The sequence below is a fragment of the Euprymna scolopes genome, chromosome 45, assembly GCF_053919585.1.
Source record: "Euprymna scolopes isolate OS-2025 chromosome 45, ASM5391958v1, whole genome shotgun sequence".
NCBI classification, from domain to species: Eukaryota; Metazoa; Mollusca; class Cephalopoda; order Sepiida; family Sepiolidae; genus Euprymna; species Euprymna scolopes.
Window position 1 is genome coordinate 33,865,789 of NC_136526.1, and position 27,927 is coordinate 33,893,715.

General features: G+C 29.5%; 1 protein-coding gene across 1 annotated transcript; it reads right to left on the reverse strand.

Moving 5' to 3' along the window:
- Nucleotides 1-2,058: 2,058 nt before the first annotated feature.
- Nucleotides 2,059-27,927, reverse strand: LOC145269401 (uncharacterized). The gene is made up of 3 exons (XM_080125087.1): nt 27,793-27,927; nt 11,165-11,279; nt 2,059-7,012 (listed from the first exon to the last, which is right to left on the reverse strand). The coding sequence occupies exon 3, from the start codon at nt 5,714-5,716 to the stop codon at nt 4,592-4,594; it is 1,125 nt and encodes a 374-aa protein (XP_079981213.1). The 5' UTR covers nt 5,717-7,012; nt 11,165-11,279; nt 27,793-27,927; the 3' UTR covers nt 2,059-4,591.

Below are 27,927 nucleotides of genomic sequence, written 5' to 3' on the forward strand. Positions count from 1 at the left end.
CAACAAAAATATGTCGATTCTAATGATTATTATATAGATTAATTAAATTTATTATAAAAAAAAGTTAGTTATGATCTTTTAAAGTTGAACGTCAAAAAGCCTCATTATTTTTGCAGCAACATAACACAAATACAATTTTGCATATTGCGTGTAAAAACCCAAAAACAACTTCCTTGGTTTTAAAAATTACTTTTGTTCTGTGCATTTTCGACTCCTCCTATTCTGTTTCTTTGAATCATTTTCTCTTTCAATTTATTTTTCAATCTTTATTTTAGTTGCAATGCTAGTAGTTTGTTCTCTTACATTGCAGAATTTTATTTTCGCAATAACAGATTCTGACAACGAATTCCACCAAAGAAATTACTTTCTCTTCCCAAATATTATCTTCTCCATAACTGTCTAAGCTCAAAGTAATTCCTTTTTCCTAAAATTATTTTAGTATAATTTTCTTTGCGAGAATAACACAAAAATGAGGAAAAGAATTTTTTGAGAACAGCAAACATATTTTAATAGTTTTTATATAGTCAAATAATTTTTGAAAAGAACATTAAATAAAACGCTGATTTATTTTCAATAGTTAACATCATACAAAAAGAAAGTCAACAAATGCTATGCTTTTAAAATTAAAGTTAATTTTACAAAACCAGGAAAAAATATGTTGATCACCACTGACGTTATTTTAGGAAAGCTAATGAAATACAATTTCATAAAAAATTAGGATCCAGTATACGAATTATTATATTAACACACAATTGTTTCAAATTGGTTTTGTGTAAGAAAAAAATTTCTTCTGACTAATAATTCATTTTCAGAGTATCTATCTACTTAAATATAAAACCACTTTGTCTGTGTGTGTGAGTTCGTTCCCTATAGACTGGGTCGATTTTTTGAAATTTCACATACATGTACCTTATGTGTCTGGGAGTGTTTTTAGCTAGGTTTTGTATCGAAATACCTCTGATAAGTATAAAAATTGATAATCGAAGAAATCTGATTAAAGAATAAACAGTCCAATTTTTGTCAATGCAGCCTACCAACATAATTGCATTCAAGAAGTTTTATCACCACACAAGCAAATAAAATCCTATAAAATCAACAGTAGGTTCTTTAGTAAGAAAGAGACGTGTTCAAAATGAACTCTTCTGTTTAGAGTACAATTGGACCATTATACTTGACTTTTGCGTTTTAAACTTAATTCAAGTCATTATATGAAAATACAAATAATTTTATAAAAATCAACAATAGGTTCTCTACATCGCAATGTAGACTACAATTAATTGTGGACTAAGTCAGTACAGGGAGGCATGTGAAGCTTACTCCCAGTGCACAGCAGTGAGATCTTGACTAGAGCAGATAATCAATTGATTTGATTGACGAAGGAGTGATGATTTCGATGACAATAAATGTATTAGAAGTGTGGACCATTTGTTAATTCTCTTTAAATCCCGAGTCAGATCGCCCATGTAGTATTGTATAAATCATGAATTTCATTTTAAAGATCATTTCGCTTTTGGTAACATTATAAACACCTGAAAGACAACCAATTCATATAAAAATACAGAAAAACTGTACAAATGTTCTATGCAATTTGAGTGATATTTTATTTTTTTTTTATTAAAGTATAAATGTAAAACAATATGATTTTAAAAATCATAATTTCTGATAAGTCCGAAAGATCACCCATGAATTTTATAAGATGTTCAAATTACGATTTTTTTTTTGCAACAATGTCCACATTTTCATTTTATTCAAAAAGTTATCCAGGTTTGTATTGCTTTAATTTCTAGAAAATGTGCTTAAATCATGTGCACCAAAAATTATGCACAATGTTTACAATGACATTTTTTTCCAATCGATTTTTTCTTGTAAACAATTTTCTTTTATTATATAAAGATAAAATGAATAAAACAGAATAAACCTACATGATAAATATAATAACTATTTTTACCAATATAAAATAAAACCGAATAAAACCACAAGTTTTTCATGCATGGACATTGATAATAATAATAATAATAATAATATATTTGCATATATGTAAGGCGATAACACTCTGCAAAATGATAAATATAATAAAACAATTATTTATTTCAACATAAAATAAAACCGAATAAAACCACAAGTTTTTCATGCAATATTAACAGTATGGACATTGATAATAATAATAATATAATAATAATAATAATAATAATAATAATATGATAATAATATATTTGCATATATGTAAGGCGATAACACTCTGCAAAATGTGTTCAAGTGAACTGCAACATAAAGTTACTAAAATAATACATGATTGCATCAGAATAATAGATTTATTAGATAGAAACTACAACATAATTTATGTCTGCAAGCGGTAAAAGTTAAAACGAAATATGATTTTGTTAACAATCTACAATAAGTATTTGCATGCAGCATATTGGATTTCTTATAAAAGAGACGACACAATACTAAACAAGAATAAAGTTTCAATTTAATATACACTCGCATATGTTCTGACAAGTTCTTTCCTTGTAAAATAATGGGTACATTTTTTTGCGAAAATGTTTTTCTTTTTTTTTTTTCATTTTTCTTAAACTTTTTCATCTAGGGGATGGGACATCCAACCAGATGTCTGACATTTACCCCTATTTTAGTGAGTCCAACCAAGAGATCTTTTCAGGATTCTAGCCGTCCCTTTCAGTGCAATCGTTTGTATTTCACTTGCACTTGGTTCACCGGGTATGCTTGTTATGTACTTTTTAAAGTTCTTTTTCATAAGCCCAGTTGCTCCTATGATGACTGGTATAATTGAAACGTCTTTTAATTTCCAATTTCGTTTCATATCATACATAAGTCCTTGATACTTTGTAATCTTTTCCCTCTCAACTCTGTTAAGCCCTGTATCATTGGGTACACTGACCTCTATTACGGTCGCTTTTTTGTTTGCTCTGTCCCAAATCACTATATCTGGTTTAACAGCTGCATTTTCAAGATATGTAGCAGTAGGGATTTTTCCAGTATGCGTTGTTATGTTTCAATATATTTTGTTTCTGTGCAAAAGTACAGTAATATATTTCACAAAAATATAGTTTCACTCTTTTTTGTTTTAATTTTCTGACCACTTTGGCATTTTTTAAGGCATTCTACTGGATGGCAAACATTCTCCCATTAGTTTAATTACTCCAACCAAGAGATTCTTTTTAAGATTCTAACCGTCCCTTTAAATGCTATTGTTTGTATTTCTTTCGCACTTGATGTTGGGTATATTCGCCAGATAGTTTTTGAAATTCTTTTTCATTACCCCTGTTGCTCCTATAATGACTGGTATGATTGACACCTTCTTAAGATTCCAGTTTCTTTTCATTTCGTACATAAGTCTTGCTATTTTGTTATTTTCTCCCTCTCTGCTCTGTTAAGGCCAGCATCATTAGGGATGCTAACTTTAACTAGGGTTGCTACTTTCTCCTTCTTGTCCCATATCACTATGTCAGGCTTAATAGCCCCATTTTCTAGGTATGTGGCTGTAGGAATTTCGTAGTCATAGTTGATGGTGTATGACTTATTTCCATCTGTTCTTTCTGGTAAACATGTTCCGAAGATTTGCTACAACATTAGATATTCAAGTTTTTTTCAGATTTTCCAGTGAAGATATTTACATGCTCCATTGTTCCACATTGTATAACAGCTGTCCACCAACAGGACTTTACAAATGGATGTCAGGTGGCTCACGCTCCAGTATGTGTTCGCATATGAATAATAAAATATTGTTAATTTGTAAAAAAAAAATAAGAGTCACATACTTCACAAAATAGTTTCACTCTTTTGGTTTATTTTACTTCAGTCGAAGTTCTCAAAAACCAAGGGTGCCACTACCTGGGGCTGACAATTGAAAGCAACGAGAGATACATAGATATTCAAATGTTCCATTAAAGTTTTTTTTATCTCTCTAACATTGAGTTAGTAAAGAAATTAAGAAGATAATTACCCTCTCTCAAATTAACCATTTTCATATGTTGTATATCTTTTATTTTGGTCGCTTGGTCTTACTGGATTCTAGGACTAGAATTTATCTAGTCTGGTGGAGTATACAGCTTCATGTTATTACTTGAGGTAACATCACTTAGGGAAGGTGCAGCATTCTTCATTGTAAATTAGCCATCATAAGGAGATCTTATTTGGGCAGCAAGTACTATTTGATTTTGAATATTTGGCCAGGGTTTCCTTCTAGGGAGAATATCCTCATGCCAGTTTTTGAAAAATCCCTGTACAGAGAAACCTTAGACACTCAGGGACAGTGTCTAGTAGGCATTCAAGTTCTCTCATGTGTTCACATATGATTTTAGAAGTCATCTTTCGCTCTCATTAAATAAAAAATATATTTCTCCTGATATGTATGTAAGGATGTAAAAATTTATATTATTTACCTGCTACAAAAGAAAAGGTTTTAAAACGTATTCGACCATATATTGTTTCATTTTAAATGTTTTAAGTACATGTTTGCATGCAACATACTTTATTTCTTGAAAATAGAGAATATATTATTACATTAGAATGTTAGCACTTTCTTGGAACATATGATGTTCCGTTTAAAAGAGTTGCACACTTTGTCTAATTATGGTTTCTCTGAAGTATGTGTTTGCATATGTCGCAACATATTTTGTTTCCTTGTAAAATAAGAACCACATACTTCACATAAGTATGGTTTCTCTCCAGTATGTGTTCGCATATGAATTGTCAAGTCATGTTTCCTTGTAAAAGAAGAGCCACATACTTCACAAGAATAGGGTTTCTCTCCAGTATGTGTTCGCATATGAATGACCAAATAATGTTTACTAGTAAAGGAAGAGCCACACACTTCACAAGAATATGGTTTCTCATTAGTATGTGTATACATATGTTGCAACAGGTGTTGTTTCTGTGTAAAAGAAGAGTCACATTCTGCACAAGAATATGGTTTCTCTCCAGTATGTGTTCGCATATGAATAACCAAACTTTGTTTACGTTTAAAAGGAGAGCCACATACTTCACAAGAATATGGTTTCTCTCCAGTATGTGTTCGTATATGAATGACCAAGTCCTGATTACTTGTAAAAGAAGAGCCACATACTTCACAAGCATATGGTTTCTCTCCAGTATGTTTTCGAATATGAATGGCCAAATAATGTTTACTTGTGAAAGAAGCGCCACATATTTCACAATATGGTTTTCCTTCAGTGTGTGTTTTCACATGTCGCAACATACTTATTTTCTGTTTAAAAGAAGAGCTACATACTTCACAAGCATATGGTTTCTCTTTAGTATGTGTTAGCATATGTCGCAGCATAGTTATTTTCTGACTAAAAGAAGAGCCACATACTTCACAAGAGAATGGTTTCTCTCCAGTATGTGTACGTATATGAATGAGCAAGTCATGTTTCCTTGTAAAAGAAGAGCTACATACTTCACATGAATATGGTTTCTCTCCAGTATGTGTCCGCATATGTTGTAACATGTGTAGTTTCTGTGCAAAAGAAGATCCGCATACTTCACAAGAATATGGTTTCTCTCCAGTATGTGTTCGCATATGAATGGCCAAATATTGTTTACTTATAAAAGAAGAGACACATACTTCACAAGAATATGGTTTCTCTCCAGTATGTGTTCGCACATGAATGGCTAAATATTGTTTACTTGTAAAAGAAGAGCCACATACTTCACAAGAATAAGCTTTTGCTCGAGTACTTGATTTAGTGTTCATTTTTAAATTAAAATATTTACCAATTTTAAGTTAGATTAGTTTCTTTATATTTTTCTTATTTCTATTTTAGAATAAATAGAATTAAATAGATTTCTTTTTAAGTTTTATGTATGTTAAATTAAGTAGGTCGTTTACAATTTATATTATGCTCATGTTTTAATAAAAAATACATGTATTAAAATATAATTGATAATATATAATAATGCAGTTTATTCTATGAACTTCACAGCTGCAAATTGATCAAAACTATAATATGAAAAATTTGTGCATATTCATTCATCTAATAAGATATTTACACCTTTAGTAAATAATAATAATTAAATAGCTAAAACTTCAGTAAAATACATATAATTTCCTGTATATTTTATTGAAATTTCTATAAAACCGACCATCTCAGTCCATAATGCTGTTTTCACATAAGATGTGCTTCTTAGCAGGAGGGTTCCTTTCAATATTTTGGATGCCTGAAATACTGCATTTATTAAAAAGTTCGAAGGCATTTGTCATATGCACCCAAAAATACATACTTGTTTGCATCTGTGACAATTATTTTAATGTGTTTCATTTCTAAAGCCCAAGAGGAGAAATACATACAAAGATGTCAGTAAAATGTTTGTTTTTATATATTCAGAAAATATATTTCACATGAAAATGTTTTACAGTGTTCGACTTCAATACAGACTGAAGATTGATGATTAGTGGATATATATTTTTTAGATTCAGTACATGTTTGTACATTTAATTGTGTGCCAATTAAAACATGTTTCTCAATGTGATATATATATATATATATATATATATATATATATCAGCGCACTATAAAACCAATAGATTCCACATCAAATCATCAAATGTAGACTGATTGATGAATAGTGAACATATATGATACATTTTATATGATATTAAAACATTTCGTATTAACATAATGCAGTTAAATTCTCACAACGACTAAATATAAATCATTTACTTTGTATTTTAATGGATAGTTCTACAAATCCGCCATTTCTAAAGTCTCATATAAGGTTTTATTATTTTACTATTCCTTGTATTTATGAAAGGCTCAAGGAGTCCATTAGTCGTATGCACTCGCAACAAGTATTTAAACCATATTTAATAACATTTAATTTAAAAAGCATAAGAATAGTATACATACTCAGTTGTCAGGATTTTTTCCATATATTTTCATAAAATTCTATTTTATAAAAGAAAAACTCATATAGTGCAGTAGGATATGATTTCTCTTATTTTTCGGCTTTTAACTTTGTGCAATTTGCATAGTATTGATTGCTGGATATTCTGTAAAAAGAAATAAAGACAAATTTCACAAAATAATATAATTTCATACATGTTCTTTGTAAAATACGAAGATGCTCATCTGTATACACCGGTTACTTTTTAAATGAATTAATCAGATATATCTGCATTGTAAAGACACAAATAATCATGAGCAATTCTTTTAAGAAGTCCCCAAATTCATTTTTGATTTAAGTAAAAATATAATCAAACTATTTGTTTCAATGCTTATTCATCGAGATAATAAGTTCAGTTTCATAAATATTAAACTAAATATCCATAAAAGCTTCTTTAGTAATTTTGCAAAATTTAAAAATATATTTTTAAATTTACAAAATTTTATCATTTATAAAAAAGAAAAGATTCTGTTGGTTAAGCAACAATATTGTATTTATGATCTTTTTGCAATACCTTTTTACTAATGTTTCTCGATATATGAAATAAATCCAGCAAGTTCTCCAACGGTTTTATATCATCAATGCAAATAAATGTTTGAAAGTTTTTAAAAATTGAATATTATATAAATCATTATGATTTCTTTAAAATACTTCATATGCCATAAAACATAATCAAATAAAAATCATTCATCTTTTTCACCAAAAATATCTATTTTTTCATGGAAATATTTAATATGCATATAATAAATCTAGCAATTCTTTTCCCATGCTTTTTTCAACTTTTTCATGTACGCCATATATTGCATTAGTCCATACATTTACGTGTTCTAAATGTTTTTTTAATGATTTTCACTTAAAACAAAAATGATTAAGAATTTTTTGGAAGAAACAATGCAGATGTCTCAAATTTATGTAAGATTTTGTTCTGTATAAAAAGTAACATTAATATGTAATAAACCGTTGTTATTTATGAAAAATATTTGCCTACTTTAATAAAATATTAAAGAAACATAAGTTAAAATATTTGTATTTTATGACTTGATTACTTTATTAAAATTAGTTTATTTATACACATATACGAGTTGATTATCATATAATATATATTACTTTAGTTGAGAAAATTAATTTTTTATGAAAATAAGTTTTCGTATAATTGCTATTGAAAATAAATCATTTGCAATACTGGTGACTCGTTTTTAATTAGGAACGTATAAATTTAATGCTGCAAGTTTATACAGTGCTCACAGCAACCAGCTGTAAGAGACAAAACCTATTGACATAAGGTCGTTTGTGTCATATATGATGGCTATGGTATATGTAATAAATTTAGCATGTTTGGCCTCTATAAAAACAACTGTAATTTAAAACTTATACAATAATTTAATTATGGGGTAACATATCAATATGTTATTGAATGGATTAAGGTAGCAAAGCAGATGTGCTAGTTATGCTTGAGAAGAAAATTGACTGTTGGTCTCCATACATATGTTCATGGTCTGCATGTAGTAAAGTGAGGAATAATGGCGTTTTACCTTAAAAAAAAAGTCGTATTTACAAAATTTATTAGTACCATTTATCCCATTTTTATTGTTTATTTATCATGTTTAGAAGGGACCCATGGCATAAAAGATAATGTACTAAGTAAAATTCAGTGCAAAATGACACAGTTCTGATAGTTGAAGATTCGAGTCTCAGAGTATACAATACAAAGATTACAATTGTGGATTACTTAAGACTTTTGGCCAAGATCAAAGTGTAGTATCTGTTCCGGCAGATACTGCAAGCTATGACTAGCTAGGACTAGCTATGACTAGCAAAGACCAGATGTGGGGGCAACCCCACATGCCTGACCTTTAACCAGCTCCCATTTCCCACCTCTCGGGAGCTGCCTTTAAACAACATTTATCCCATTTTTATTGTTTACTTTATCATGTTTAGAAAGGACCCAAGATAATGTACTAAGTAAAATTCATTGCAAAATGACACAGTTCTGATAGTTGAAGATTTGAGTCTCAGAGCATACAATACAAAGATTACAATTGCCATTGGGTTAAAAGTATATGCAGTTCAGATATATTAGTAAATAAGTCTGTAAAATAAAAAATCAAATAATTTAATACGAGATTTCAGGAATAATGTTAAAATTGTATTCATTTTATGGTTACTATAAAGATGTAAGTTTTATCCGTAACATAACATGAAGTGGAATGTTAAAAATGTAAAAACGTCATTATTGATGAGGACTCGGTTTTTTAATTATGAAAGTATAAATTTAATGCTGCAAGTTTATACAGTGCCTGCAGCAACAAATTGTAATAGACAAAGCCTATTGGCATAGGGTCGTTTGTGTCATGCATAATAGTTATGGTATCTGTAATAAATATAGGATTTTTGCGTCTATGAAAACAATTGTAATTAAAAACTTATACAATATTTTCGTAATGTGGACAAATATAAATCAAGTACTGAATGGATTAAGGCATGTGTGTTAGTTGTGCTTGATGAAGAAAAGTAAATGTTTGCTCTCCATACATATCTTCATAGTCTGCAAGTAGTAAAGTGTGAAATAATGGAGTTTTGTCTTTAAACAAAAGCCGTATTTACAACATTCATTAGTACCATTTACTAGAATGAAAAGGAAAAGACTTGCAGCCATATTTCTCCACCAACTAGAACATGCTGAAACACTATTGTTATTCTTAGAGCTCCTTTGTTATATTGAGCAAGAGATTATGCTAGACTTGGCAAAAATCAAACTGTTCAGATGATTACACTTGGCATTGCAATGCAGACATGTAGAGTTGGTAAGTGAAACTAAGGTTATAACAATAATCTATATCAACAGAGAACTGTCAAATTAAAGCGATACAGAATTGTTGAATGGCTTTTTATGATAAACTAGGTTCTGAGCTCCTGTAATGGCTACTCATGCTGATGGCTGTCATCAAGCAGCACAAAGCAAAAATAAGAGCTCATCATTACTGTTGATGCATAAGATTCTGATACTGATTTTAGCACAAAAAAAAATATTAAAAAGCAGACGATGTTGATCAAATATTGTCCTCCTAGATCTTTGATCTGCCTGTTAAAGATAAATTTGGACCCACCATATCATAGTTTAGCATTTCACTATATATTTCTTATCTAGGATGGGATTAGCTGTGAACATGATTCTGCAAATTATGAGGACTAATAAGAAACATCAAGAAAGCAATATCATAATATGTCTACAACAGATATATAAGTGTCACATATGAAACCAATATTTCTGAACACGTGTTACACTTTCAATTAAATACTTCAATAAAAAGTTTGGAGATTGGATGGTTTTCTATTTTCAAATAGGACGTCCTAAACATTATTCTCAGCATATAAACAGGAGCTTCAAAAATATTACTGACAGCTTGTGTCTGACTGCATTTTCTATATGCCTACAAAATATTGGGGAAGGCATTGTTGAACTATTCTCAGATGAACCAATAACTGGTATTAAAAAGTTAGGCACTGTATAAAAGGTTGTATATTGTCACATGGTCAGTTTATTGTCACGTGCACAAACTAATGCATGTTTATAACTAACATTCTTTGTTGATGAAACAAAACTTTCTTTTCAAAGAGAAATTTAAAAAAGTACAAAGTTTAAAACATATTTACTTATGTTTTAAGTCAATATCATGATGGAGAAAAAATATAAAGTAATGGTTGTTATTCCAATTTTCTTTTCATGAAAAACAACAGAGATTTTATGATTATAGAATAAACATTGATGATTTAATTATTTGTCTAAACAAACACTGCAGATTTACATATTTTATGGTGGTTAAAACTATCTCACTAGAGCCACTTATTAACATTGATTGCTGATTTTCTTTCTATAGAATGAACAATAGAGATTTATGAAATTCAGTACAGATTTACGAGTCCAGCAGAAAAATTCCGTAGTTCAATTTTGAAACATGTGAATATACTCAAAATGAAAGCAGTATTTCTAAAAATAGAAATAATTATAATGCATCATTCCCTTACACAAGTATTCAGAAATATAACCCTTTTTTTTACTTTATCTTATAAAAACTTTCATGGTTCCATCTTTTTATTTTTTTAAATATTACGGACAGTATTAATTTATGAGCAGAATATTCTTAAAGTTTGTGGTGTCGAATTAATTGACCTTACAAAAATTTACAATAAAAAAAAACATTAAATTTGCACAATTAAAATAATCAAAATTAAACATTTTTACAAATATAATAATTACCTGTTATTTCCAAAAATCTTTTCATCTTGAGCAGTATGTTTTCTTTAAACGTCTCAAAGCAATGCTTGAGGATTTCGACAATAGATATAGACTGTTGAGATTTTCTGGAATATGTCTGCAAAAAATAATGAATCAAATAATTTTAGCATGATAAAAAACAATTTTCAACAGCTAAAAATTAAATCTAATGATTTTACAAAAATTTAATACAAATCTGAAGGAAAAAAATTAAAAACTCATTTAATTTGAAGTCAGGAGTAAATAATTTCAAAACTGAAGATAAAACTAATGAATGATTTCAAAACAAAAAAATAAGCTGACAATTTATTAGATTGAGATTATACTTACATTTTTTATATGTTTTTGTGACAATTTATTAGATGGAGATTATACTTATATTTTTTTATGTATTTGTGTGACAATTTATTAGATGGAGATTATACTTACATTTTTTATGTATTTTTGTGACAATTTATTAGATGGTGATTATACTTACATTTTTTATGTATTTTTGTGACAATTTATTAGATGGTGATTATACTTATATTTTTTATGTATTTTTGTGACAATTTATTAGATGGTGATTATACTTATATTTTTTTATGTATTTTTGTGACAATTTATTAGATGGTGATTATACTTATATTTTTTATGTATTTTTGTGACAATTTATTAGATGGAGATTATACTTATATTTTTTATGTATTTTTGTGACAATTTATTAGATGGAGATTATACTTACATTTTTTATGTATGTTTGTGACAATTTATTAGATGGAGATTATACTTACATTTTTTATGTATTTTTGTGACAATTTATTAGATGGGGATTATACTTACATTTTTTATGTATTTTTGTGACAATTTATTAGATGGAGATTATACTTACATTTTTTATGTATTTTTGTGACAATTTATTAGATGGAGATTATACTTACATTTTTTATGTATTTTTGTGACAATTTATTAGATGGAGATTATGCATACATTTTTTATGTATTTTTCTGACACTTTATTAGATGGAGATTATACTTACATTGTTTATATATTTTTGTGACAATTTATTAGATGGAGATTATACTTACATTTTTTATGTATTTTTGTGACAATTTATTAGATGGAGATTATACTTACATTTTTTATGTATTTTTGTGACACTTTATTAGATGGAGATTATACTTACATTGTTTATATATTTTTGTGACAATTTATTAGATGGAGATTATACTTACATTTTTTATGTATTTTTGTGACAATTTATTAGATGGAGATTATACTTACATTTTTTATGTATTTTTGTGACAATTTATTAGATGGAGATTATACTTACATTTTTTATGTATTTTTGTGACAATTTATTAGATGGAGATTATACATACATTTTTTATGTATTTTTGTTACAATTTATTAGATGGAGATTATACTTACATTTTTTATGTATTTTTGTGACAATTAATTAGATGGAGATTATACTTACATATTTTATGTATTTTTGTGACAATTTATTAGATGGAGATTATACTTACATTTTTATGTATTTTTGTGACAATTTATAAGATGGAAATTATACTTACATTTTTTATGTATTTTTGTGACAATTTATTAGATGGAGATTATACTTACATTTTTTATGTATGTTTGTGACAATTTATTAGATGGAGATTATACTTACATTTTTTATGTATTTTTGTGACAATTTTTAAGATGGAGATTATACTTACATTTTTTATGTATTTTTGTGACAATTTATTAGATGGTGATTATACTTACATTTTTTATGTATTTTTGTGACAATTTATTAGATGGAGATTATACTTACATTTTTTATGTATTTTTGTGACAATTTATTAGATGGAGATTGTACTTACATTTTTTATGCATTTTTGTGACAATTTATTAGATGGAGATTATACTTACATTTTTTATGTATTTTTGTGACAATTTATTAGATGGAGATTATACTTACATTTTTTATGTATTTTGTGAGAATTTTTTAGATGGAGATTATACTTACATTTTTTATGTATTTTTGTGACAATTTATTAGATGGAGATTATACTTACATTTTTTATGTATTTTTGTGACAATTTATTAGATGGAGATTATACATACATTTTTTATGTATTTTTGTGACAATTTATTAGATGGAGATTATACTTACATTTTTTATGTATTTTTGTGACAATTTATTAGATGAAGATTATACTTACATTTTTTATGTATTTTTGTGACAATTTTTTAGATGGTGATTATACTTACATTTTTTATGTATTTTTGTGACAATTTATTAGATGGTGATTATACTTACATTTTTTATGTATTTTTGTGACAATTTATTAAATGGTGATTATACTTACATTTTTTATGTATGTTTGTGACAATTTATTAGATGGTGATTATACTTACATTTTTTATGTATTTTTGTGACAATTTTTTAGATGGAGATTATACTTACATTTTTTATGTATTTTTGTGACAATTTATTAGATGGTGATTATACTTACATTTTTTATGTATGTTTGTGACAATTTATTAGATGGTGATTATACTTACATTTTTTATGTATTTTTGTGACAATTTTTTAGATGGAGATTATACATACATTTTTTATGTATTTTTGTGACAATTTATTAGATGGAGATTATACTTACATTTTTTATGTATTTTTGTGACAATTTATTAGATGGTGATTATACTTACATTTTTTATGTATTTTTGTGACAATTTTTTAGATGGAGATTATACTTACATTTTTTATGTATTTTTGTGACAATTTATTAGATGGTGATTATACTTACATTTTTTATGTATTTTTGTGACAATTTATTAGATGGTGATTATACTTACATTTTTTATGTATTTTTGTGACAATTTTTTAGATGGAGATTATACTTACATTTTTTATGTATTTTTGTGACAATTTATTAGATGGTGATTATACTTACATTTTTTATGTATGTTTGTGACAATTTTTTAGATGGAGATTATACTTACATTTTTTATGTATTTTTGTGACAATTTATTAGATGGTGATTATACTTACATTTTTTATGTATTTTTGTGACAATTTATTAGATGGTGATTATACTTACATTTTTTATGTATTTTTGTGACAATTTTTTAGATGGAGATTATACTTACATTTTTTATGTATTTTTGTGACAATTTAATAGATGGTGATTATACTTACATTTTTTATGTATGCTTGTGACAATTTATTAGATGGTGATTATACTTACATTTTTTATGTATTTTTGTGACAATTTATTAGATGGTGATTATACTTACATTTTTTATGTATTTTTGTGACAATTTTTTAGATGGAGATTATACTTACATTTTTTATGTATTTTTGTGACAATTTATTAGATGGTGATTATACTTACATTTTTTATGTATTTTTGTGACAATTTATTAGATGGTGAGTATACTTACATTTTTTATGTATTTTTGTGACAATTTTTTAGATGGAGATTATACTTACATTTTTTATGTATTTTTGTGACAATTTATTAGATGGTGATTATACTTACATTTTTTATGTATGTTTGTGACAATTTATTAGATGGTGATTATACTTACATTTTTTATGTATTTTTGTGACAATTTTTTAGATGGAGATTATACTTACATTTTTTATGTATTTTTGTGACAATTTATTAGATGGAGATTATACTTACATTTTTTATGTATTTTTGTGACAATTTATTAGATGGTGATTATACTTACATTTTTTATGTATTTTTGTGACAATTTTTTAGATGGAGATTATACTTACATTTTTTATGTATTTTTGTGACAATTTATTAGATGGTGATTATACTTACATTTTTTATGTATGTTTGTGATAATTTATTAGATGGAGATTATACTTACATTTTTTATGTATTTTTGTGACAATTTATTAGATGGAGATTATACATACATTTTTTATGTATTTTTGTTACAATTTATTAGATGAAGATTATACTTACATTTTTTATGTATGTTTGTGACAATTTATTAGATGGAGATTATACTTACATTTTTTATGTATTTTTGTGACAATTTATTAGATGGTGATTATACTTACATTTTTTATGTATTTTTGTGACAATTTATTAGATGGAGATTATACATACATTTTTTATGTATTTTTGTGACAATTTATTAGATGGTGATTATACTTACATTTTTTATGTATGTTTGTGACAATTTATTAGATGGAGATTATACTTACATTTTTTATGTATTTTTTTGACAATTTTTTAGATGGAGATTATACTTACATTTTTTATGTATTTTTGTGACAATTTATTAGATGGTGATTATACTTACATTTTTTATGCATTTTTGTGACAATTTTTTAGATGGTGGTTATACTTACATTTTTTATGTATTTTTGTGACAATTTATTAGATGGAGATTATACATACATTTTTTATGTATTTTTGTGACAATTTATTACATGGAGATTATACTTACATTTTTTATGTATTTTGTGACAATTTATTAGATGGAGATTATACTTACATTTTTTATGTATTTTTGTGATTATCAGGGGAAGACTTTGATATTTAATAAAGAAAAAGTGCTGCAAATTACCTAAAAAACTAGATTATAATGAAAAAGACGATCAAAGTTAATGCTCGTTTTCAGCTAAGCTATTTCATTCTAGTCACCATTATGAGGTTTCTGTTTAGGGTAACTTTTAATATCAAACTATTTTCACACTAAGTAATCTGCAGAAGGTTTTTAAATAATCCTTTGGTGTAGCTGTGTACTGGGAGAGGAATTAAATTACAATTGTGGAAACAAGTTAACAGTAGTTTTCTAAATTAATGAATATGCTTTAAGGGATATAGTTGTGTTCTTAACAAAAGCATAAAGTCAAAATAGAACTAATATACAATGATGATTAAACTTCCTCGTTTTTTCTGTCAGTGTCAGCATTATCAAATTTTTCCACAGACTTCAAAACGAGAGAAAAAAGAGTACATGAAGTAGGATCTTGTTTAATGTCAGACTTGGAATAGGGTTCGAAATACAACAAAAATGAATCTGCAAGAAGCTTTGCTGGTCAAGTTCTCTTTAGATTTTGGTCTGAAAACATTGGCAAAACAGATGTACTGTTTCTGGTATAACTTTAGCACAGTCTAAAGCAAGATTGTTATTATCATCATGAATTTTGTACATGAGATCTTCCAAGACTTAAAAAGTATGGAAGTGAAACAGCAGGTTTATGCAAAGGAACGAGGGAATGCAAAAATATTCTTCATAATTGCTTTGGATCTATTCACAAGATGGTGATTTGCTGTTGACAAATTGTATTCGGCACAAATGGACATGATCGATAAAATTGGCACTGGTGAACTTGGTCTTTTGCATAATAAGGAAACCAGAACTTGATAAGAAGTGGCACTTTATTATCATTCAAAGAATATTTATTCTATAAAAAGGAACAAGATAGTGACAGCTTTGTAGGAGAATCAACTGTTTTGGAATATCTGCGCTAGAACAAGTTTAACTAAATTTACACTCTTTCTCAAAAATATTTAGTATTTATTAACCACTCTTAACCGGTTCCTTTTATTAGAATTCTCTTGCTACATACCTAACGATTGTTCATTCACTTGAAAACTACTGTAAACCGTTTTTTACTATTGTGACTTTAATTTCATCCTTTCTATGCTGATTATACCCACTCTCATCTGACCAATTCTATGAATTTCCCATCGAATATTTATATCAAAACCTTTGAGTTTTTGCCTATATTTAATAACAGAATGTCTAGTTGTTCAAATATATCAAAATCCTTTAGAAATCATAAATATATTATCAGATTCAGCATTTTCAAAACTGTCAAATTAAATTAATGTTATAAGGAGTCATTGACTCCAGAACATTGTTTCTTGGCCTGTACCTTATCAGGTATTATTCGAAATTTTAAATTAGCATAAAAACGTTTTTATCTTTCATGCAGAGTTAGTTTCTAATTAAAAAAAAAATTAAATGGATTCTTGTCAGCATTTTAACATTCTCAGTTTCAACCCATTCAGTCCGGTTCTCTAGAACTCAACTCCCTCATCTTGACTGCCAGCCTTGCTCAATCCAGTGTTCAGCCTCATTGATACACAAGTCACATCAAACTGCACATAGGAAAAATGTTTTTTATGCTAATTTAATGCATCCATTCATTATACACTTGCTCTGCAAGATGGAAAGTCTCTCTTGTTAGCTAGCCCTGAAGACGGCAGTTCATAATGCCAAGATGTTCATAGGCAAAACCCAATGGAAGGTTGGCTATTAAGAGTAAAACGTAATGAATGAAGAATCTTGTGCTTGACAAGGTAATAAAGTCACAATATCAGAAACAGGTTAGCAAGGATTTCTTAAGTAAATGAATAATAAAGGAGTAGCAATATATATGTATATGTGTGTGTGTGTGTTTATTTGTTTTTATTCGCGATACTTTTTGAATGAATTTAATTATTTATACGAAAGTGCATTTTATTCTTCAGATTAAGTTTATTCGAATCACATTAAATATTTTTTGCAGTTATATTATTTTGGGTGAGAATATTGAATAAACAATAATATTGTTTATTGAACAAATTAATTTTATTCAGCGTATATTCATTTTATTTACATGGACTTGTATAAGTAAAAGATTTACCTACTCCTAAAAATTGTAATGCATGGATTTTTTTTTAAATATTACATAATACAGTGAACATACTATCAACCATTATGAAGCAAGAAAGTAGACATTTGATGAAGAAACTTATTAAGCTACAGAAAGAAAACATTAAACTCAGAAAATAAATACTTCTCATTTCATATTGCAGGTTAAAAACCAAAATGACCCTTGATAGGATTCAACACAAGAGACGGGAATGGGCATCGTTTTTCGACACATAAGACTGATACAATGATATATGCAGATTGGAAGATCCAGCCACGATCTGGAATTATATACAGGAAACATGCACACTGCAAATGGACAGGATATTCTTTGAACTAGTATGCCCAAAGAGGCCCAACTCTACCAGAGAGTACCTTTTCTGTCAGATACGACTGGTGGCAGTGATAGCATTACTAATAAAAAAATTTCAACTTGACAAGGGTGTGTATGGAAGCCACAGCCACTTTGGAATCGACACAACATTAATGCAGCTAATTCCCCAGTAATTTGAGCATATTTTCTTGTCCCCATTTTGAAGAATGAGAGAAACAGTGCCCCCCCCCTCCAGTCAGAGGAGAATGTTTCAGTGTGCCAAATTCACTCAAAGACTTGTAGAACACACAGGGTGAGCACCCTAGCCACAGCATTGTAGATTTCTACTGATATACCATCTTCAGAGGAAGCCGTGTTGTTTTGCAAGTGGTGTAAGACATCTCTTCAATTCAGTGCAGTGTAACATTCATATTTCTCAGCTTCATCCACATCCACATTCGCCACAGGAACAAGGTAATGAAGCAGTTCATCAAAGTTTTCTTTCCAACACTGCAATTATTCACCCCATTTTGAAATGAATTGTTTCATGAATGGGAGTCTCCACAGGCTGCTGCACGCTCTGTTTCTTCTTGCCAATATACGTTTCTGCTGACAAAGATAGACTGAGTAACATGGCATTGCAGATCATGAGAGTTCAGTGCACCTGTCCCCCAAAATTATACTGTGAGGCGGTCAATTTCTATTGTTAAACAGCCCTGATGACAGCAGTTCCTAAAACCAAGATGCTCATTGAACAAGCTGATGATAGCAGATTTAAGGACCTGTCATTCTGTCTTAAATTGATATTCTCCATTGATTCGCTGAAGAGAGAACATTAGTGTCCAACTTGAAATAAGCGATGTGAATACACTTTGGCTGTTAGCTCGTCTCACCTGAAGTTGAAGTGTGTGATCTAAACCAAATTGTGTTGACTTGTGTGTGATCTAAACCAAATTTGCTACCAGTAATCATGCCTTATAAAGTGTGGAAGTCATAATTTATCTGATTAGTAATGCGGTCGTCCTTTGAGCAGCAAGTGATAAGATAATGATGGGGGTGCTGAAACCAAGTGTTAATTACCACAGGGCAATTACTAATTGCAAAATTGACTAATCACTGCATCAAGAGAAAAATAACTGAAGACATGCCAGGAGATTAAGTCTGCTGCATATTTCACATCAGCCCTGCTGACTGGTGAATCAGTTATACAAGCAGTGGACAACCTAGCATCAGGAGGAAATTTAAATGGAATAGACTTAAGGAAAGATTCCAAAGTCCTACCCTATGGAACATTTTGCTTGCTGCGAAATATTCACAGATGCAGCGACAGTATGATTTGGAAACTATCATATTCTGGACAGATGCTGCAAAGAGAGTACAATCAACTATAAGTGGTTGTGGTTGAGAAGACAGTTTTCATCTGTATTTGGAGGCCACTGAAGTTAACTCAATGGCAGCTTTGCTGTTCAAGGCTCAATTTTAAGGTGCAGAGAACTTTTGTATTTACTTTCCATGTATTGTTTTATATTGTTTTATCTTGTTTTATATTTTTTAAATACAACACTTAATTGGCGATCAAAGAAGTTAAACTGCAAAAGCTAATTGAATCAAGACAAGCTTTTGTTTTTATTGTATGTTCATTTGTCATTGTTGTTTTTTAAGTGACGCATTTACATTTAAATCACGATCAAATATTTGAAGATGCAGAGAGTCTATTAAATATAATTGAAACTAGCTTTTGGTTTTTTTTATCTTAGTCTGTTTGACATTGTTTTATTGTCGTTTTTAAGCTATACATTTACACTTAAACATAAAGAGTATACGCAACCTTAGTTCTGTATTTACAATTTACCTACATAAATCACTTCAGTGGAACACCATTTGTGCCACAGGACAACTTGTTTTCGATCAACTGAGATATTGAGAAATGTACCTCATCAGTCTACTGTAATCAAGGCAACAGTGGTGTAGACTTAATCATCAAGATAGCAAAACATATACTATTTGACAACATTGAACATTACAGATACCAATGCAATAAAAGGGATTCTTGGCATTACTAAACCATCACAATACTCCCATCCAGGACTTGACATATCTCAAGCTATAGTGCTATACAGTTAAATCATTAAAGACTACCTTCTTATCTTATAAGATAAATATGAAAAGTAGAAACAATGGAAAGTAATAGAAAGTAGAAACAATGGAAAATAATCATATGTTGAATGAACTGTTCTACAACTATCATTGTTCAGATCCAAAAGCATCATGACAACTGACGTTATAGATGGATGGAGATAGGGAGGATCATGGAGACACATGTTAACCAATACTAACATGTTCGATTTGAGTGGTGTAATTGATTGAACGGAACAGCAATGGGAGGTTGACCAACAAACCTGATGAAGAAGAAATTGATGATACCACAAGTGTAGTAGAGAGCAACACAGGATGATATACACACCCAAATAATCCTCCACCCTTACGACAACCTTTATGTTGCACAGGAATCATGAGAAACTTGTCACTACAAATGCTTGGAAAATCGCACAAGTTCTTTGGTCTACACAATGATGATCATTATATTTCATCCTGTGGTCACAGATTGGGAGAAAGGTAAAAGTGTTATCGACTTATATGTTGGAATAAAACCAGTGATTTATCTATCAATTGTGCAGGAAGTACTGGAGAGTTATCTGCCCCTCAAGATCAGTGTTACCAATTTAGCAGTTTTCGTACTAGATCTGGAGATTTTGTTTGCAATCTAGTGGATAAAATTTTCATTTAGTGGCTAGCGTTTTTTTTTCTAGAAAATCTGGAGACATTTAACACAGACACACACTCAATTTAAGATTTAAAACAGAAAAAAAACGTTGGAAAATACTTGAAAAGTAGCATTTGTTGCTTTTGCTAAAAATTATTTATTGACCATTTGTTTTTTTTCTCACTATTTTTTTCGATTATCCATTTTTTAATACATAATCGATTTTTCCAAGTACATTTTACCAGATGGGGCGTTGAAGTTGTTATAGTTTAAAATACGATCCAAGCACTCCCCTTAATTTTAAAGCATTTATTCATTTGGTAAAATGTAGAACAGTTAACAGGAAAAAATTGTTTTAAAAAATCATGACAAAAGAAAACATACAAAACGCAGTAGAATTTAATTATCTACTGAGGTATATACTGTTAATGTTGTCAAACTAAGCTTTTTTCTAATTTAAAAATATGTTGTTCAAAGTGGTTTTTACACACTGAGTAAAAACAAACAAATGTCCGCTTATTACTTAATGGGTAGGAGGCTTAATTCCTGGAAACTTGTAAACAAATGACTTATTCTCCCATTAACCCTAAGTTCGAATTGCACTCTCAACTTTAGAGTTTGTGGTAGTCATAGATTTTTTTCCTAATTTTCTAAGAATGAAGTCTGCAACTTTTAAGCAACAACCAACAAGTTATTTGTTGTAAAGAGATCTGAAAGAAATGAAAGAAACAGAACTTTAACTCAGTTTTAGTACGTATAAAATATAGTTGAATTTTACTGCATCTGGTATCAGGTATTAGTTGATTTGTATATTGTTTACAATTTCTCGACTGTTCAGCATTTTAACGAATGTGTTGTTCCTATTTATGTAACGTGGCCGTTATGATCAAAATATGTTCGTTACAGTTCAAACCTTTCTTGAACCTCCATACCATTTGGTACCATCGAAAAGAAACAAATAAGCGACCTGACTTTTTTTTTATATTTTAGCATAAGGCATTTATTATCATCCCTTTTCAAACAATACCTTCTTCTTCCTTTTTTCTAACTATTCATTCTGTCTGCACATACGGCATAATTATGTCGACACACCGGTTACTGCTGGATCACTGAAGTTAAGCAATGTTGAACCTAGTCAGTACTAAATGGGTAATCATTTGAGAATACCAGGTGCTGTATGTGCTCTCCGCTTATCTCAACATTGTTTCCAGTCGTCCTGGACTTCTCTTTGCCACTGGACTCAAGCAGTGCTGATTTAGGAGAGATGTGGTTGGCGATTGCACACCCCTTGCCTCACAATTACACACGCCATTGCCCCTACAGGGGGTATCCTTTGTCTTTCAAGATTGAACAGAGGCATCGTGAATTTTGTCAACTAAAAAGTCTTTCACTGCCGCTCTCACCCAGCACGCATTTTTCTTTCTCCCCGACAGTGTTGTCCTTTTTTCTTTTTCTTGTCATGCACACTTGCTAATTTTCATAGTGATCAAATGGCTACTGCTGCTACTAATACCTTGGATCGTCAGCTATCCTTTTGCTGCTGCTGATATTTTCATACACACTCATATGCACTCTGTTACACTTATTTGCTACCCCAAATAACCAACATTCATGTTTTCATCTATTTTTACTCATTTTTTCCAATGTTTATTATTAAATTTAATTGTAAGCATGAACCACTTTTTTTGAAAATGCAGCATATGCTAACACTTCAGCGAAGTTTATTGCGTTTATATCTTAGCAAACATTATAAAGAGAAAGTTTTCCGTATGTGAAAAAATATTTACTACGATGACAAAGTTAGACACAAAGTCGGTTTTTAATGTAGTGAAAACCCTGCTACCTGACAATAAAGGCATTCAGGATTGAAGCAACATTTTTTATTAATCGTCTATCTTAAAGGATTTCTCATCCTTTGACCAAGGACAGAAAAGATAAAGTATAGTATAAGAACAGATATGTTACTTTAACGTTCATTTTATCCAGACAACTAAAAAATAATATAAACAGAAAATAAAAAGATATTGTAAATTTGGCAAATATTTAAATCGCAATCTTTTTTCATTTTTTAAATATTCAGAACAGCCAAAACTATAGTCGATTGTGAATGGTGGTGGGCATGAAAAGTGTTCCTCAATTTAATGTAAAGTAACACCTTTATTTCCAGGGCTTTCTAACAGTTTAGTACTCTAGACTGTTAAGATTTTCTTTTGTCATGAGAGATAAATTCTGCATGCTTTACTTTTTCAGGTGATGTCATGTGGTCCTGTGACATTGTGAGTCAGGCTTAAGGTTAGACAGATATTAAAGATTAGTTAGCTGTCCCAAAATGTTAGCATGTCCTAGAAATGAGGGATCATGTTAATAAAAATTTATATGAAAAAAATGATACCTTACATTAAATCCTAAAATATTTTTTTCGGAATATTCACACATAATCGCATAAAAAAGCGGAATCTCATTTTCTGGAGGAGGGGAATAGCTAAGAGTCCTCATTACCTTTTAAATAGCAATATAATATTTTTTTAAAATTGTTTTCCATTTTTTTTACATAGGCATCACCACTTATCAAGGCCCAGAGGATAAGGGTTAAAGAGTGTACAGTAGTCAATTGGACAACATAGTAATCGCTAGTAATGGAAATTCGGTAAATTTGTTAACTTAAGTGGAACAGCTCATCAAGAACGTGTTTATGTTGGACTTGAAGACAACCATATTGTAAAGCAGGAAAATGGAAGACAGTTCCACAGGCGTGCAGTTCTAAATTCTAAAATATTTTTTTGGAATATTCACATGTAATCGCAGAAAAAAGCAGAATCTCATTTTTTTGTAGGAGGGGAATAGCTAAGGATCCTTATATGCTTTTAAATAGAAATATGATTTATTTTTAAAATTGACAAATCTACTGTTTTCCATCTATATATATAAAAGCGAAAATGTATGTATGTATGTCAACAAAAGGCTTTTTTCAGAGAAGCGGTCGCTCGCTTCACAACTTTTAAAAACTTTTTATATCACATATTAAATCGTAATATCTCACAGTTAACAACAAAGCTTGCCTGTCTATTTAATTTGCTCGATTTCGGGAAGATAAATATTCAATATTTGTCGCTTGCTGCATGTGGGTTAGTCTTTTTCCTATAACATCTTGAGGGGGGGGGGAGCGTTCAGCAGTAAATGAATACTATCCCGCAGTCAAACTTGACCTCATTAACTCATTAAAACGGGCACTTGCTAAATCCAAGTAATTAAATAAATTCGAACGTGTTTCAGTTAGCATCTCGCGGTGGGGCAATGGTTAACGTCGCACATTTTTTTCACACTTTAATTTACAACTTTGCCTCAACGGTTCGGGTTCGACCCTCATACTTACTCCCCCCCCCCACACACACACCTCCAAACACCCGGGTAACGCCAGGTACCCCTCGCTAGTTTATATATATTCTCAAATATTTTCATCTTGCGCCATTGTTACCATTTATACACTTGTGCCAGTTTTACCTAATCTTCTCTTCTAAATGGTTTAAAACTATCAATTAATTCACGTATAAATTTGGTGTCTGTGTTTTGCAGATTTCTTTTTAATGTTTATTTTCCAAGAATTAATTTTTCTGATGTTTGCAGAGATTTTCTTTGGCAACATTCAATATTTAGATACGCCATTATTGTGATATTTAATTTGTAATATATTTCAATTAAATTTTTATAATAAACACTGTTCGATTTTATGATTTGTTTCTTGCAAAACAAAATATACACTCTCTGAAAAGCAGATAAAACAAGCTGGTAAAATTTGGAAGTCTTATAAAGAGCTAACCGCTTCAATATACTTCCAAAAATATACAGAGAGGAAAATCACGGAATATTTTAGATATTAGTAATATTTTTATGTAGGGTAGGAATATAAAATATAGTATTTTTAGTGCTAGTGCCCTTATTGATCTGCGGTAGTTTTTCAATAGTATTTTTAAAGTTTAACGATATCTGTTTTTATTAACTTGTTAAGTGAAAGTACAGAATAGGTACACAACACCGTACCGTCCCCATGTTCAGAATGGCTTTCTAAATAATGGCGTTATTATTGCAGCACAGATCAATAAGTGCATGAGTACAACATTTTTTTCTTTTTTGGAGATTTTTTGTTTCAAATAAGTGGTTTTTTGAAAATTTCAGACGACAAAAGCTAAAAATCTAGCGAATATCTGGAGATTTATTTTCCCTGGTCTTGCAGGTTTTTAAAATCTCAGTTGGCTACACTACTTAAGACTATATAAAGCAGAGATTTTTTTTTTTTTTTACATAGGCATCACTACATTATCAAGGCCAAGAGGCCACTCAAGGATAAGGGTTAAAGAGTTTACAGTAGAAATTGGACAATATAATAATCATTAGTAATGAAAATTTGGTAAATTTGATAACTTATATGGAACGGCTCAAGAACTTATTTATGTTAGACTTGAAGACAACCATATTGTAGTCAGCCGGAAAGCAGGAAAACGGAAGACAATTCCACAAGCGTGCAGTTCTAAGAAAGAAGCTTTGTTCATGGAATCTACGTTTAGGTTTAGGCACAGATAAAGAGTGGGAGGAATTATTGATAGTGTTTACAGCTAGACGAGTGTTTCTTGTGACAGTTTGGCGAGGGGGGACTATAGCTTGAAGCTCAGTCGATGGAAGAAGCCCCCTGTTTTTTATTGGATCTAATCAATGAATCGTAGAACAATGTCTTCCATATTTAGAGAACTTTAATGTCTTCGTAAAATATACGAGAAATAGTTTTTCTTTTTTAATGAATTGCTAACATCTACCATGCTTTATTTTCATAAAAACAACAATGAATTAATGCGTTTTTAGTACTTAAAATAGAACTTTAGGAAATTTTTGTTGTTGTTGTTTACATAAAATAATACATTTTGTTAAGATAAACAATGTTTAATATATTCTATGATCATCAATAAACGCATAAAATCTCATTAAAATTGGTTGGGCCCTTAAATTTTGGTGAATGTTTAATTGAGGCGAGAAAAACGTCTTTTATAATTTAGAGATGGGCCATTTAGTTTGCACTATCTACAAATAAACCTGGCAGCCATACATTTGGCAGGGGGGGGGGAGTTTAAAATAAAAGGAACATGCGAAAAATGGTATTCTTTCCAAGTTTTTGTTTGCTCCGTTGACTTCCTTAGAGTTGCTTATCATCTACTCACGCATGCGCTAGGTGTGTCAGAGATTTCTTGAAAAATAGTGAATAATTCCACCCCGTCTTTCCAAGCTTATAACTCCTCGAAAAATGTAATTCAAGCCCTAATTTTTTTTCAATTAAAGCAGAAAGGACCAAGGTTTCATTAAAAAAAAAAAACAACAAAAAAACAAACAAGGTGTTTAAAAAAAAAAAAAGGTTTTAAACTTCGCACTTTACAGGTAAATTTCTAAAAAACACTACTTTTTTTAAAAATGTAAATATATCATTTATTTACCTTTTCTCTTCAATTTGTGATATATAACACTTTGGTGAGTAAATTAATTATTTACTTTTTAATAGACATTTCAAAATGGGAGACGTAAATTATTCGACCTCCTGTCTTTACGAGCTTATAACTACTCGAAAAATGTAATTCAAGCCCTAATTTATTTTTTCAATTAAAGGAACAAGGACCAAGAAAAGAAAAAACAAACAACGTGGTTAAAAAAAAGGTTTTAAACTTCGAACTTTACAGGTAAATTTCTAAAAAACACTACTTTTTTTTTTGTTTTAAATTTGAATATATTATTTATTGACCTTTTCTCTTCAATTTGCGATATATAAAACTTTGGTGAGTAAATTAATTATTTACTTTTTAATACACACTTGAAAATGGGGGGGGCGTGAATAAAAAAAAACATTTGTCTAAAATATTATATTCGGTTTATTGGAAAGAGCATAAAATTTCACATTGACCCTGAAAATATCGTAAAAATAGAATCAATAGAAAAATTTTGATAGATTTTTAAAGTTTAAAAATTGAAAAATACTGAACTCGTAAAATTCATTACTGTTTAAAAAAAAATCTATTACTTTTAAAACAACTTTAATAGTTTATTTTGGAAGTATAATCCATCAAGAAAACAAACAACCCACTTTTAAAAGAGAAATTACGAGTTTTTTTTATATTTTATTCGCAGTGTCGTGTTAGGGGTGTCAAAAATTATGCGTCTGTGCTGTGTGACTATTGTTTTTTTTTCTTTCTTTTTTTTTTGTCAGCATCAGTATTCTCAACCTTCTTTTAAACAAAATTGTTATTAAAAAATAAATATTTCCTATAAACATTGACATTTTCCTTAACAATTACTGAAACGTTAAATATCCTTTTGTGATGTTTTTAGTAGCGTGGTGTAAAGGAGCATTTTTTCCATTCACGTATTTTAGGCAGTTAGAGATCGTGTTAGAGTACGCAATAACTAAACAATATGCTTGCGATGTTTTCAATATGAAAATATTTTTAAGACACACACACACACACACACAGATGTTTTTAAACGATCAGAGGTATTTCTATATTACCATTCTTCCATTATATGCATTGCAATCGTGGAACGTTGACTTATTTCTATATAAAAACAGAAGGCGTACTAGTGCAGAGAGTGATCCGGACGTAAATAATAACGTTATTATTTAAAAAGCCATTCTTAACATGTGGAGGGGAGGGTGTTTTGTACGTATTCTATACTTCAACCTTACAATTGAATAAAAAAACATATCATAAAACTTTAATTAAACTTGGAAATACGATTAAAAAAAAATAGCGCGGATCACTCTCTGCACTAGCACCACAAAAGGGATGATAATAGTGTGCACGCACTGTAGTAAAAAAGAGCACCAAAAAGCAATTAAATTCAAGTAATACTTACTTTTTGTTTGGTAATCAGCTTTTAAAAAAGAAACGATTATGAGATGCATGCATTAATTAAAACGAGACGGGTTTGATGACTAGGTATCAAAATTTTGAGATGGCGACCGGAAAAGCAAGTTCGCAGAAAATTAAA

Bases quoted from the DNA above. Each gene is read 5' to 3' on its own strand.
- LOC145269401 (XM_080125087.1), bottom strand. From the start codon at position 5,716: ATGAACACTAAATCAAGTACTCGAGCAAAAGCTTATTCTTGTGAAGTA.